This window comes from Arvicanthis niloticus, chromosome 4 (assembly GCF_011762505.2).
Source record: "Arvicanthis niloticus isolate mArvNil1 chromosome 4, mArvNil1.pat.X, whole genome shotgun sequence".
Taxonomy (NCBI): Eukaryota; Metazoa; Chordata; class Mammalia; order Rodentia; family Muridae; genus Arvicanthis; species Arvicanthis niloticus.
The window spans coordinates 37,828,188-37,843,845 of NC_047661.1; the positions used below are offsets into that span (position 1 = coordinate 37,828,188).

The 15,658-nt window shown below is 39.8% G+C and overlaps 1 protein-coding gene across 4 annotated transcripts in view; it reads left to right on the plus strand.

Moving 5' to 3' along the window:
- The window catches only part of Postn (periostin), a 30,668-nt gene extending 29,251 nt beyond the window's left edge, over window positions 1-1,417 (plus strand). For all 4 annotated transcript variants that reach the window (XM_034499967.2, XM_034499970.2, XM_034499969.2 and 1 more), the window contains one exon: window positions 621-1,417. In XM_034499967.2, the coding sequence (XP_034355858.1) occupies window positions 621-658 (38 nt within the window). In that variant the 3' untranslated portion in view covers window positions 659-1,417. The remainder of the gene's footprint in view (window positions 1-620) is intronic.
- Window positions 1,418-15,658: the final 14,241 nt, after the last annotated feature.

A 15,658-nucleotide genomic window follows, 5' to 3' on the forward strand; every position in this document is an offset into this window, starting at 1 on the left:
AAGATTTTCTTTGTAGGGCTTACAAACTTTGAATTTAAAGTTTCTAATTCTTGAGATAATTGCACACTAATAATAAAAAGAACTCAGAAGATTCATAAATACAGTATATGAAGATTTAACCTTGAGCCAACCCAGTATATAGAATGCTGACGTTAAGTAGCCAGTTATATATGTTTTTAATTAAAAGATTTATCAAGCTGGGCGGTAGTGGCGCATGCCTTTAATCCCAGCATTTGGGAGGCAGAGGCAGGAGAATTTCTGAGTTCGAGGCCAGCCTGGTCTACAGAGTGAGTTCCAGGACAGCCGGGGCTACACAGAGAAACCCTGTCTCGAAAAAAAAAAAAAAAAAAAAAAAAAAAAAAGATTTCTTATGGGTCCAAAAAACTACTTCAAATTTCTAGAGACTCAAAAACATCTAAATTATATTTTAATATACCTTTAATTAAGGCATTCAGTCTTTCTCACCCTAAAGATAGTACTCAGACAACATGATCTAAATAAATCTAATCACAAGGAACCATGACCCCTTTGGACAGATATGTTGTGCACAGGCCTCCCTGTTCTTACCCGTGAGGTTTTGTCTCATTCACATCTAACTGCTCTCATCTCCTTTTCCTCAGGATCTAGAAGACGATCAAGAGAAGGCCGTTCTCAGTGAAAATCCAAAGGCCAGACAACAGAGTTTATATAATCCTAAATCAACCATCTGATTTGAAGAGAAATTGTAAGAGCCACATTGACTTCAGAATCTGAAATGACAACAAACAGAAGCCAATCTTCAAGCAAGTCTGAACACAGAGTTAATGTCTTTGTTTCTGAATGAAAACCATAGGAAAATGATAGTTAGTCTCCTGTGGGGTAGGAACTGAAGGAAATATAGGAACACACAGGGATTTTATCTCAATGAGAAAAGTTCTGATTAAATTAGGAATCCACCAAAGATCATCGTTGTGACTGGATCCATACAGCTAAGTCTTTGCTCAGTGGACACTTTCCTCCTCAAGAAGAGGCTGGAAGAAACCCAAAGTACACCATTCCATGGTACCTTTCCACGGGAGGCTAAGTTATCAAAAGTGGTGTTCAGTTATACCACAAAAAAAAAAAAAAAACCAACCTACCAAATTACAAACAGTGATGTTATATATTTCTCATGCAATGTGGGTTTCCTGCTAAATTTTGTTATTTTTTACTCTTGGTTTATATCCTCGAGATGATTGTCATATGCTTCTTGCAATAGAAAATGTTTTCTCTCAAATATTTCAATAAAACCATCCTTCAGGTATAAAAAGAATTACTACAGACTTGGTAACTCAGAAAACTCAAAGTTTAAGTTAAAAGTGAGTTTAGACTTTGGAATAGGACTTCATACCTTTTTTATTGTTAACAAGTACTCAATAAAGGAAACTGAATAAAATAAGTGTTGCTCAAATTTTTCAAACTATATGTGATATAAAAAAACCATTACATAATGGGGTAATCAGAATTATCAATAATGTGTCTAATATAACCATGGAACTGTGTTAAGGTGTTCATATTTAGAAAGTTACTCTCCTCAAAAGGTAAAAGGCCAGCCAGTTATTCATAGTGTACCATAGACTTTCATGAAATAAACAGGTCGTAGTACACAAGACATCAACTAATTATTCTTGGGCTCAGGGTAATGGGAATCATAGATGCCCTTCAATAAGACTTAAAGTAGCCAGAGTGCTTACTGTGTGTCAAAGAAACAGAATTGATTGGTTTATCCAAAATTAGATTGGCCTTTACTCTCAGACACTAGTGAGAATCATCTGTAGGTTGGACTGGCTGGTAAACCAGGTCCAATCAGCAACATAATGGGAACCAAGTGGGCAATAGTGTGTTGGAATCAAACACCGTCCTATACATCAGTCACTGAAGACACCAAAACTGAAAGAGTGTAGAGTGAAAACCCCACACTTCATCCTAACTGGTCAACCTGGCTCAGGAAACTGAGCTCAGCCCCAAGGTACCACTGTGGGAGCTGGAAAGTGTCCCCTGCAATGGCTCTTCAAGTGGGAAATGACAGGTGTGAGGGAGTCTGGCTAGATGAAAACAAGGTTTTAGTTTACTGATCAGAGTTTAACTCTTTCCAGTAGCAGATCCTAGCAGTCTTTGTGAGTACTCTCTCCTCAGTAGTGCTCTGATCTATGAACTTGAGCCTTGGTCACCTTTGACCCTTATCTCCAAATCATTTCCTCTAGAGCTCACCGGGATTCTTATAGAATGTCAACGTGAGAGTCACACAGGAAAGAAAGGGTGGTCTCACTTTCATGTCACCTTTTTGTCCTCAGATTTTGGGCACCATTGCCATCCATTATGTTGCCAGTATTGGAAAAAAAGGTTTTTGTGAAAATTTTAATCCTGTTTGTGTGTGTGTGTGTGTGTGTGTACATGTGTATGTGTATGTGTGTATGTGTGGTGTATACAAGCACACACACACTACCTAGCGCCCTTCCTACAGTCAGTGATGCACAATGTGCACACCCAGAACCCCTCCTCCATATGAAAAAGTGATGAAGAAGAAAGACGTACTTAGTCCTATTCTTTAGCCACTCTAGACCCTTGTATGACCATTGGAAGAAGTATCACCTCTCCTTCGTAAATACTGGAAAATAGTTTCTGAAACCTTAACCAGTTATTCCTTTTAGAAATAGAGCCATTGCTGTCTGGTGTCTGTAAAGTTTGAGACAATGCACAATGATCTTCATTGATGGGGGTGGCCTCCAAATGGTAAGAAAAGTCTGGTGATTTTTTTTCCCAACCTAGATTCCAAAAACAACACTTGGAAAACTAGGCCATATGTGAGGCAGGCTGCTAGGTGGCTTTTACATTTAACAATGAAACAATTAACTACCTCAGAGCCTACGCTTTTATGAAGTTTCGCAAAGAGTTATAAAAACAGAAATTTCTGAAAGAGCCAAGAAACTTCACGAAAAGAGGACAATTCCACATCACAACCTTCAGGTGTTGAGAGGCCGGGGCTAAGCAACAGGGAAGACTTCAAAGTATTAAGAAGAGCCCATAAGGAAAAACCAAAACAAACCAGTACTGGAGAGGACGGAGAATCCATCATCAGTATGTATTTTAATGATCAGCTCACAGGAAAGTGCTTTCTGATTTAATTATTCCTGAAAATAGTGTGACTTTAAATTGTTTAAACTTTTAAAAATGTTCATTAGGGTTTTTGGTTTGGTTTGGTTTTCCTTACCAAAAAAACCCAAAAACAAACAAACAAAAAACTGGAGAGATCATTCAATGGTTAAGAGCCCTTGAAGAAGGTCTGGGTTCAGTCCCTAGCACCCACATGGTGGCCCACAACCAGTGACTTTAGTTCACAATTGAAGCCCTCTTCTGACCTCCATTGTCAGGGCATGCACATTGTGCATACACATACATGCAGGCAAACATTCATAGATGTAAAGTATAAATCTTTAAAAAAATAAAATTAAAAATTAATCTAGCATTTTTCTTAATGTATCATAACAATACATCAAAATCATCAAAATGTTTTCCTTTATTTTTAATAAATCATAGTACAACAAAACAGGAATAAAAAAACCCCACAAAATTCCACAGAAACTATTCTGAGGTCTAGAGAATAAATATGACAGGATGTGGGTCATTGAGGAAATTAGAGAGGGAATTTTTAATTAAAGCTTTAATTAATCAATTAAATAATTTTAATTGATTAATTAAACAATTTAATTAATAATTAAAACTCCTAAATAAAAAGAATGAAAAGAAAAACTTCTGGGATATTGCCAACGTGGTTCTGAGGGGAACATTCAAAAGCTACAAGTGTTTATAATAATCAGAGATTCCCCAAATGAAAAACAATGCACCCCAAAGTCATAGGTAAAGAAAACAAGTCAAGACCCAATGCAAGAGGCAGGAAGGGTTGTCAAATATCAGCAAGAGACTAAGGGGAATGGAGGGCCAACTGGGTAATGCAGATATGTTTTCTTTTTCTTCTAGCTCTTTTTTAATGAACAAGATTGACAAATCTGTAGTCAAGTTATCAAAGTAAAGAGATAAAATAGGTACTTAATACAAATTCTAATAAAATGCAGAGAATCATTAGGTAGCACTTTGGAAACATATACTCTAAACCAGTGCTTCTCAACCTTTCTAATGCTGAGCCCCTTTAATACAGTTACCCATGTAGTAGTGACCCCCCACCCATAAAATTATTTTTGTTGTTACTTCATTAACTTTAATTTTGCTACTGTTATGAATTATAATGTAAATATCTGTGTTTTCCCATGGTCTTGGCAACCCCTGTAAAACTGTTGTTTATGGGGTTAAGAACTGCTGCTATAAAAAATGTTGAAAAATGCAGATGAGATTGATAAATTCCAAGACATATATGTCTTATCAAAATTAAATCAAGAATGTATAAGCAATTTACATATATGCATAATAATCAATAAAATTGACACTATAGTAAAAGTTTCCCAATAAAGAAAGCCCAGGATTGAAATCTATTCTTTATCCAGACCCTGGCACTGTCTGGAACAAACACTAATGGATGTTGTAAATGATAATCAAGTAAATGATAATCAAGTATATGTAAATGATAATCAAGCTATAATCCAGAGACCTAGAGAGGTCAGGTAGAGAGCTGGGGGTGGGGGTCAGCAGAGCATGGATCTCCCTGGTAAAGGAAACTAGAATAGATTTGGCAAGTGGATAGAGTTGGGTAAGGAGCAGGAGGGAGCAGGTGGGAGGGGTGGAGGGAAAGATTTCAGGAAGAGATAGGTGGAATTAGGGATGGCCTCTGGGGGGCAGTGTGCAAACCATGCACAGTGGAAATGTCATGGAATCTATGAGGGTGCCTGTATGGAGGACCTCTAGTAATAGAGGGTACAGAGTCTGAACTGGCCATCATTCCTAACCATGCAAGGCTTCTAGGGTTGAGACTAGGCTATTTTCCATTGAGTGTTGGCCAAGGAGGTCCCATGGAGATTTCCTAAACAACCCGGACTAATGCTAAGACAAAAGGTTGCTCTCTGAAAACTGGCAGTGGGGCCCCATTGCCAAGGAAAACATCACCACACCTCACTGGATGTAGAAAGATCGAGCTGCTGAGAGTATGGAGCCTTCACCCCTAAGTTCTAATCTCTTCAGTGTGAGAAGGAACTCTGCAGGCTACGGAAAGAGAAGTCTGGACACTAACCCAGCTCACAAAACCCTCTACCTTCAATCTGTCCCTCCTGCAAGATGTTCCACAATGGTGGCCCAGAGCTTGTGGGAACACCCGACCAATGTTTGGTTTAACTTAAGGCTCATGCCATGAGGGAGCACATGACCTGCAATGCCTGGATGGCCGGAAACCAGAGACTGGATAGCGCAGGGATATAGGGTAGAAGCAATCACAACAGGCAATAGATCGATAGATGATAGATAGATAGATAGATAGATAGATAGATAGATAGATAGATAGAGAGATAGATAGATAGATAGATAAAATAATTCCTAATTATATCCTGCTATACTCATAGATTGGTGCCTTGTCCAGTCAGCAACAGAGAGGCTTCCTCCAGCAGCAGACGGGAACAGGTGCAGAGACCCACAGTCAGACATTACACAGAGATTGAGTCTGAATCGGAGCTCTCCATTGGATCACTCCCCTCAGAGAATAGGGTGCCCCACTGAAGAGGGGTAGGAAAGATTGTAGGAGACAGAGGGGATGGAAAACACCAGGAAAACATGGCCCACTGAATCAGCTAAGCAGGGCTCACGTGGGCTCACAGAGAATGAAGTGACAAACATGGGCCTGCATGGGCCTGCATGGGGCTGTGTCAGATCCTCTGTGTATACTTTATGGCTGTTAGCTTGGTGTTTTGGTGAGATTCCTAACAGTGGGAGCAGGTGTGCCTCTGACTTTTTTGGTTGCTCTTGAGACTCCTTTCCTCCTACTGGGTTGCCTTATCCAGCCTTGATATGAAAGCTTTGCCTCCGATTAGTGTATCTTGTTTTGTCCCGTTCGGCTTTTCTTTTGGCTTTTTCTTGGAGGCCTTCCCTTTCCTGAAGAGGAAATGTAGGGGGAGTGGTTTTGAGGGAGAGGGGAGGTGGGGGTGGAGCTAGGAGGAACGGGTGGGTGCAGGAGAAAGTGGTCAGAATGTGTTGTATGGAAAAAAAAAGCTACCATGCCTTTGTTCCCTGGGAGTTTAGAAAGGGAACTATTTCAATTCTGCCTATAATTCTTGGATTTCTTGTTCCAAAGACCCTACATACTATTTGCTATAGGAAAAAAAAAATCAGTTTCATTTTTCTGATTTCTCCGGCTATTCACACACAGTGGTCTTCCTATTTTGTCACCCAGGATTTGCAGCCTCCTGGCACATTGCTTGAAGGTTTGACTGTTGCTCTAGTGAAGCTAGAGTTTGTGTGACTCCCTGTCCCACACCATCATCTTCACTCTGGGCCCATCTCACATTTGTGCAAGCCAGACATCCCAACACAGAAGAGATGGCAACTATTGGACAGATATTACATTGTTTGGCTTGGTTCGGTATGGTTTTTTGAGACAGGTTTATCTGTGCAGCACTGACTGTCCAGAAATGTGCTCGGTAGACCAGGCTGGTCTGGAACTCACAGAGATTCCCCTGCCCCTGCCTCCTGAGTGCTGAGTTTAAAGGCATGTGTGCAATTTCAATCTGCATTTGTGAGGAGAGGAAATTGTCGGAGATATTTTTTGCGATTTGAAAAGGACTGAATCAGAATTTGAATACCCATGGTAGGGCTTTGGAGTTTGAGCTCTTAATTGACATGCTAACACCGAAAAGTGATGCTTTGAGCAATGGAGAAGATTATGACAACCGAAGTTACCCAGTGGTTTGGAAGAGGTATCCTCACTGCTGTGGCAAAAGGGAAGAATCTGAACAGGAAAGACACTCTACTGGATTATATATTTCCTCATGTGCTAATTTGAAAATGAAAGCACACTACAAAGATTTCCATATTTATGTGACTTCGTCTCAGAAGCACAGGAGATTTTTCTCCAGCGTTGATTTGCCCCGTGGAGCATCATGGACTTGTATCAAATGCAACGGTTGTCATATGAACTAGTGCAGACTGGCTAATGAGCAGTCTTGGTAGTATCTGGAAGCAGGAAGCAGCTCTGTAAAATGCAAGCTCATCTCTGTGTTGTGCAAATAAGATCAGCTGCTGAAGATGTGGAAATAAAGCAACTCCTGTGGATAAGAAAAAGCAAAACCAAGAGCTTCACTCAGTTACACTCCTCAAGAATTTCATCACGTGGAGTGGAGCACAGCTGTTTGCACAAATGACATTTTAAAGTGAATGGCCTTACTGGTGATTTTTATGACACCCTATGCATCTATTTTCATGGGTCTTTACAGTTTGTGTGACATCGATGAGACAATTAACAATATGAAAGAAAGAAATATATATTTAATTTGTCTTATTCTAGTAGATGAATGTTGGTTTACCTACATATTCACTATTAATATGTTTTACCTAATGTTCTTTCTAGGAGAAACATAGCTGACAAGTCTGGCATAGTGATGAACATATGGGTACCATTAACGTCAAAGGCTTTTTTCATCCCTTGACTTGAAGAAGCAGGCCATTCTTCAGAGACAGGTCTTGAGAGAGAAGACCAGGTCAGAAGGTAAAGAGGTAGAAAAGTTTTGGATCAGGAGGTCCTGCATAAGCTGTCTTATGCCAAGCAAGCTTTTTTTTTTTTTTTTTTTTTTTTAAAGAAGGACAGCATCATATGCATTGTTTCCAAGGAAGAAATAAGACAGAGTTCACAGTAGGCCAGTTAAGCAATCTTGCACTAAGGGAACACAGGATATCTCAAGAGCATTACTGACCAAGCACATGGCAGCAATGGGACTGATAAGCTCAGCCTCTTCACAAGAAAAAGCTAAGTTCCCAGGAACTTACTTCCTCTGATGTCCTGGCTCTAGCCCCAGACAGGCCTTGCTAAGTTTGCTCCTAGGCAAAGACACAGAACTAACTAGGCTCCTTTGTACTTTCAGTGGGGCCTCTGAAAAAGGCTTGGATCTGTCTTCTCAACATCTACAGCCTGCTTAATCTTCTTCCTTAGTGCTCTTAGTGCTTTGGATATTTGTGGTTTTTAAACTAACCTTACTTTAAGTTTCCAGAGATCCCTTGGACACAAACCTTTTTAAAAATGTTTTATTGGATATTTTATTTATTTACAATTCACATATCATCCCCTTTCCCCATTTCTCCTCCCTAGAAAACCCCTATTCTATTCCCCCTCCCCCTTTTTGCTTTTATGCCATTTTAATGACATATAAGTATTTGTTGGGACCCAAGCAAAATGTTGAGAACCGCACTAGTCCCTGTTCAGGCACCAAAAATGTTGAGGCCCTCTCCACTCCGAGCTTGGCGGCCACTGTATCCCGGCCCAAGCTGCCGCTCCGGTCCGCAGGTTGGGGTTCAGCAAGAGAGAGAGTAAGGACGGACTCGAAGAATGGAGACCAGACAGGGTGTGATTCAATCCCGTTTATTCTTCAGTCTCTCTTCTTAGTCTAAGTCCCAAGTCCTAAGTTCCTAGTCCCTAGTTCCTAGTTGTACTCCTTGAAGTGTCTGATTCTCTGTTCCTCCAAATTGTTCTCCTTCTCTGTTCCTCCAAATTATTCTCCTTCTCTGTTCCTCCAAATTGTTCTCCTGTACTGTCCTAATTGTTCTGACTAGAGCCAAGTGTCTTCTACCTAATGTCAAGTAATCTGTTCTCTCTCTGTCTGCCTCTAGCCTTTTATATGTCTCACTTCTAAGCCACGACTTCAGGTCACGCCTTTAATCAATGCAACTTATACTAAATACTGTAGAAGAAACAAAAACAATTTTACCTTGACAATTAAAAGAGCTTTAACACATGTACTAACACTTGTTTGAAATCCAGATCCTGTCCCAATTTTATCTCTTGCTAACATAACATCATAGAGAACTGCAGCTAACTTCCAAATATGTCTCTGAAATTGTCCAGAACCAGCTTTTCAAATAAAGACTGTTATTTCCAATATTAGATTGATTTCTAGACCAGTCCAAGATTGAGTCCAAATAACTAGTCACACTTGAGAAAAATACAAGAGTCATAACTTCTCTTTTTGATTCTCTGTTCCACAAGGTCTAAAAACTTGAGGCAAGACAGCTTGTCCCATCAGGGCTACAGGTAAGCAAAGGTGGGTCGGGAACATATGTCCAATACAGCTTCCCAGTCACCATTGTCAGGGCACTCAGCAAGCTCACAGGTCAGCATCATTCTTTGTCCTGGTGTCAGCATGTCTTACCTGTCGCTCTGGCAGCCACCATGTTCCTTCAGCATTCTGCAGAAAAAACACAAACATGCCCTCTTTCCCATATTAAATACCTGATCAGGATCATGCCATATGCCAGTAAGTGGATCCTTTCCTTTTGCCTATGCATAAGTATGCCTAGTTGTAGAGTGCCATAGACACTCAGCAGAAAGTTCCTTGACATCCAATTTTTTAAAAAAAATTTAAAATAAAAAGAACATGATTTACATAAATTTGTGGTATATGGGGATATACCTCCCCTTTTTTTATTTTATGAAGATATTGCTTTAAATTCCATGGGCCCCTTCCACAGTCCCTTGTCCTTGACAATTATGAGAAATCCCAGAAATATGGGTAATATTAAATTGCTGACAAAATGTCTCAAATGTTCAACTGCAATAGCCAGTTCCATTATCTGTTTTTTTTGTTTGATTTTTTTTGTTTTGTTTTGTTTTATTATTGGATGTTGGGACCTTCACTAGCCCCACGTTCAGGTGGCCAAAAATGTCGCGGCCCAAGCAAAATGTTGAGGCCTGGGCTGCCCTGCATTTGGGCGGCTACTGTATCCCAGCCCAAGCTGCCGCTCCAGTCCTCGGATCAGGGTTCAGCAAGAGAGAAAGTGAGGACGGTCTCAAAGAATGGAGACCAGACAGAGTGTGTTTCAATCCCGTTTATTCTTCAGTCTCTCTTCTTCTTTCCAAGTCCCAAGTCCTAAGTCCTAAGTTACTAGTCCCTAGTTCCTAGTCCCTAGTGCCTCCAAGTTCCAAGTTACTTCTTCCAAGTTCTCTTCCAAGTGCCTGCTGCCTAATGCCTAATTCCTACTCCAAGTTGTATTCCAAGTTGTACTCCAAGTTGTACTCTCTGAAATGTCTCTTCTCTCTCCGTCTGCCTCTGCCTTTTATAAGTCTCACTTCTAAGCCATGCCTTTTGGTCACACCTTTAATCATGCCCTTAGGTCTTGTCTCTAAATCTGATCTCTACACTTCTAAGTCAAACTCTTAAGTTACACAGCTTTAATCTCACACACCTTTAATCTCACACACCCAAGGTATCTAAACCAAGATTATCGGAGCGTGCTCAGCTGTTGTAAGCTATTGTAATCCAAGTCTCATGTCAGGGTATATGGCTCAAGATGGCTGCAAAGCTGATAGCCGCTTTCTATTAAAAGTTGGCCCCCAACAATTGGATACTTCATTTATCTACATTTTAGATGTAAATCCCCTTTCCCCATTCCCCACCCACAGAAACCCCTTATCCCATCCCCCCTCCTCCTTCTATGAGGGTGTGCCCCCACCCATCCACCCATTCCTACACCCCCCCCCCCGCCTCAAATTCCCCCACACTGGGGCATCCGGGCTTCATGGAACCAAGGATCTCCTCTCCCACTGAAGAACTTAAATCACCCCCAATGTCCTGTGTGTGCCCCAAGGTGATGGTTACCATGTTTCTTTCCTACTCTCAATCTTCCCACTGTTATCTTTCTTGAAACTTCTATCTCACACCCATCTTACTCAACAAAGTGTTTTGGAGGGAGCCATCTTACAACACGCTGAAGCCAGACAAAATATAGTTCAGCTAAATTGTATTTAACTAAAGGTGGTTAAAATAAGTTCATTTGTTTCTCCAAAAAGCTTGTTAAACACTAAATTATTTTCCCCCAAATCAAAATAGCCACTTCCAGTTGTTTGGCAATAAGGTTTCTAGCCATCTTCAGTACTCATTCCTGAACAATAAGGCTGTAAACAACACAGTGTTGAGAAAAAGATGGCTTGAGAAACCTCCCAGGCTGCTGTTCATCTGTACACATCTGTTGGTGGTTATTAGTCACAGGAAAATGCCTGAGAGTTAACAAGTTTTGCTTAAGTTCTCCTTCAGAGTTTCTCCATGTCTGCCAAACATTTTTAGACCCTGGCTACACTAGCCCGGCCATTGTCTGAAAGGCAAATGTCTTCCATAGACTCAAGTTTAAAAAAGTTCTTTCCCCATGTTTGATGCTATTTTAAAGGCTGTGACACCTTTAGGAGGTGACCCAGATGGTGGTAGATTACTTATGTTGGGGACTTTTGAGGCTATGCCCACCTCTGAATCTACCAAGATGTAATAAGGATAGCCATGTGTGCCAACTTTATGGATCTAGCTACTTTATTCCATCTTCCCACTAGAACCAACCACAGCCCTCAGAAAGAACTAGCCAGCCTAAATCCTTCCTCCCTGAAGGAAGCTGCATTTGACAGTTATTTTGTAAAAAAAAAAAAAAAAAAAAAAAAAAAAAAAAAAAAAAAAAAGATAAGGTTAATTAATGCAGACTCTGCTTCCTGCCATAATGACAATGACATCCATCAGGTTAAATGTGGTTCTAAGTATTCCACATGACCTTCGCTCCCACAAGAATGTAGAGTAGGAATCACTGCAGGTTCCCCCCCCCCCCCCGCTTTTTCATTCCAATGGAGTATGTGGCTCTTTGTGGAATGCTCCTAATGAACAAGTGTGCTTGGCAAAAGGATTGCCCCGTTGTGTAGTTGACTTCACTAGACCAGCTCCACTTACAAAGACAGGCCACTGATAACTCATAAATCTGCTGGGTTTTATTATCTAAATATAGCAACTGTCATTTCTCCTTAATCAGAGGAATAAATGTTTGTCAGATCCATGCAGAATACAGACACAGAGCGCAGAATGCTACAACGTAACTCAGGATGCCATTTCTCCCAATTTAATGAGTAACTGGGAATAGGATAGAGAAAACACTCATTTAAAATATTATGCGCTCACACCAAATGACTGACTCTGACTCATTATTTTTAGCCACATTTTCCTGTTTCTCTATCCATGTGGTGTTTATTAGCCAGACTCCATTAGCCTACAAACAACACAAAACTAAACTTTATTAAACTGAGGTAGAGAGTAATTTAATTATTTTGTTTAAATAGTAGCATATACATCAAGTAACTTGTACATTTCAAGAATTAACACAAACCAGAAATTTGGGGGTGTGGCTCAGGACTAAATGAAAAGCTCTTTTCTGCTGTATTGGTTGTGCAATTGTTGTTTTGTGATTTCAGTGGAAGACTGTTATTCATCTTTTGGATGTTTACATAGTATGAACAATGACTATTGATAATCTATAAACACAAGCAGAAGGGAACCAGAAACAGAATTCTAGGAAAGAAAGTAATTGGTTGTCTGTGAGTCATGTGTATGTTCTTTGAACCAATCACTGTCGACAGAACAGTGTGGAGGTGAGATTATTCACAGTCAGACCTTCTGAAGCAGCGTCCATACCGTAGCTTCAGAACATATTGAGTACTCTTACAGAGGAAGCAAGGCAATATGGAAGCTTAACCAGGACAGCCCATGCTTCATGGAGACAGGAAGTCGGGAGGTTTGGAGGAGCCACAAGCAGGCTTACCACTAGTGTGATACTATGTCAGTATAGATATTAATGTAAAGTCACTAGCTCTCCACTGGGTTAAAAGTTCAGACATTTTCTGAAATCAGGAGATGAAATCAGCTGGGACCCGCAGATCTACAGAGCTGCTCCTGACGTGCACAAAGATCATCCCCTCTCTTCCTCCGTTTCCTTTAATTTGTAAGCAGATATCCCTGATCCAGGTAGGGTCTCATCTTTACCTGAGTCATGATATTGTTTATTATAACAACTTAATCCCCGAGAACTCAAGTCTCATAAATATTGAACTATATAAAAATACATACAATGTATGAAAAAATAACCAAAACCTTATAGATGGATTTTCACTTCTAGATGTCTGTACCTATTCCTAGGAGATGTAAAGCCACTCTTATCATCTTAATTTATTTTTTCAAATATAAAGCACTAATTGAATATATATATATATATATATATATATATATGTATATATATTATTCCTATATATATATTATTTCAATATATATTATTCCAATATATATTATTCCTATATATATATATTATTTCAATATATATTATTCCAATATATATTATTCCAATATATATATATATTATTTCAATATATTATTCCAATATATATTATTCCAATATATATTATTCCAATATATATATTATTCTAATATATATATATATCACCCAAAGAAGGAAACATTGCCAACAACAGGAAATTTTAATTCTCAACCAAATGTACCTTTCCAAACTGAAAAACCTATATTGTCATAGGTTGCATAAGTTGAGATGTACACAATCATGTACCTATCTAGGACACTATTGTTTCTTTGAATGTTTTTGTCCCAAATTCATATATAATCCCAATTTCCAGTGGGATGACATTAAGGACCCTGAGAAGGCAGTTAGCTTGTGAGAATTGTGTCATCATCAGGAGGACTCATGCCATTTCAAACTCTTGAATATTTATAATTGTGTAGATAGATACATCAGATGAACCTTTGAACACAGGAGGATATAAGAAAGTATTTCAATTAGAGTATAAGATGTCTTTTATGTGCACATTGCCACAAGAATTCTTTATAAAATGACACGGAGAATCGACTTAGCAGGTGAATTAGACAAACGAAGGGAGAATGTGCGCCCTGGTGAACTTAGGAGGCTGGGGAGTGGCTAAGAGGGGATGAAATGGGACAGAGGTAGAGGTACCATGGCTAGAGATGACAGCTGAGAGGTGTGCACGTGCTCAAGGGGAGCACAGAGGTTGGGTGTGCTGAGAGAGGAACAGCAATGGTGGCAGAAGAGCACTCACTGAGGACTCCAGCACGGAAGGAGGTCGGGAGGTCGTGATGACGTCTAGTGAGGACACTAAGAACAGACACCAAGAATGGATGCCTGGGTTAAATGAAGAGTTCAAGGACTAAGTTTGTTTGCCAGGATGCTCGGGTGACCATGTTACATGAAACAATGTATCACATGTCACCAACTGTCAGTGAAAGTGTTCTGGAAGGCACTTAAAGGAGCATAAACATACATGCAAAATGTCATACTGAAATCCTCCAGCTAACCAGTTGGGATAAACACGTATTTAATATTTTGTTCGATCAGTTGTTTATTACCTCATATTTCTTTCACCGTAATTTCTTACATGAATTATTATATGTGTCCCACATCTCTGTCTTCTGTTCCATGCCATCAGTATCTTTTTAAAAATTATCCATATGTTATTAAAGTCACCCCACAACTTCCAAGCCAAACTTACTTTAGCTCTTCCGCATCAGCCCTACCTCTTTAAAATTTTTCAATTCCACTCACTGGGTTGGCTCTTCCCAATGCTCAGCATATCGTTTGCCTCGCGCTTTTCTGTATTTTGCTTAGATTGAACACTCACTTGGGCAATGCTGTGCAATAGTTTCCAACCTCACACCCACCCTATCAACACGCCTCACAGAGAGCCTCCCCCTGTAAGCCCGGCTAGCTTCTCTTCTCTGTGTCAGCCTCTTTCTCCAGTATGCCTTCATCAGCCATGAATGTACTTCGCTTTCTTAATCCAATTGTACATGTTACCCATCTTCTCTCCTATTTTCATATCACAGCTGGAAGGCACAAGATTTATTTAGGGAAAGGATAATGCTTCATGACCCTTATCTATATGAATAGAGAGTCATGCCTTCCTACAGTGCTTAGCATAAGAGAGGTAAAACTATCTGGAGGGAAGTGAGGCAGAATAAAAGAGATTTAGAAATTCTGGAGGGTACCCAGGAAATCCCAGTTCTCACATACTAACTCGTGAACTACTGGCTTGAGTGAGCATCCATTCCTGGGAAGCATGGGAAAACTGACTTCACGGCTGTGTTTATAGGTCTGAAGTCACCCTTAATTAAAAGAACACTTTGTTTTTCTTAGCTTAGCATATACTTAGAACTGCAGATGTCAGGTTTTGGCACAGCTGAAATAAACTTACCAAACAAAAAAATTTATATTCACTACTTGAACCAGATAGAACATGGGAGGGAAACAAAAACTAGCATTAATGCTGACCATATTTTCTTCAAAACGAGCTGCAGATTTTTTGAAGAAAACTGTTACCTCCATATGGCTTCCTAGTCCAAGTGATTGATTTTCTTACTAAAACTAAAAGGAACATGGGACAAAAGGCTTTATCCATTAAATAGTACATAAGAATAGAAATTAGAACTTCTTTGGCATGGTCATGCATGTATATCTTTGGATTGATTAAGCACTGGTAGAACTTATAATCTGCTGACCTCAGTTTAACAAAGCGCTTTCCTGTTTTCATCTACAGACCTGTGCTTTTCTTCAGCAAATGTAGGGTCACATCTGCCTGCTGCAGATTCACCCAAGTGCCATGTAAGCAAGGGGAAGCAGAGGTAGTACCTACCTCTTGTTCTATTGTTTCTGGTTGTTCATGAGTTTGTAAATC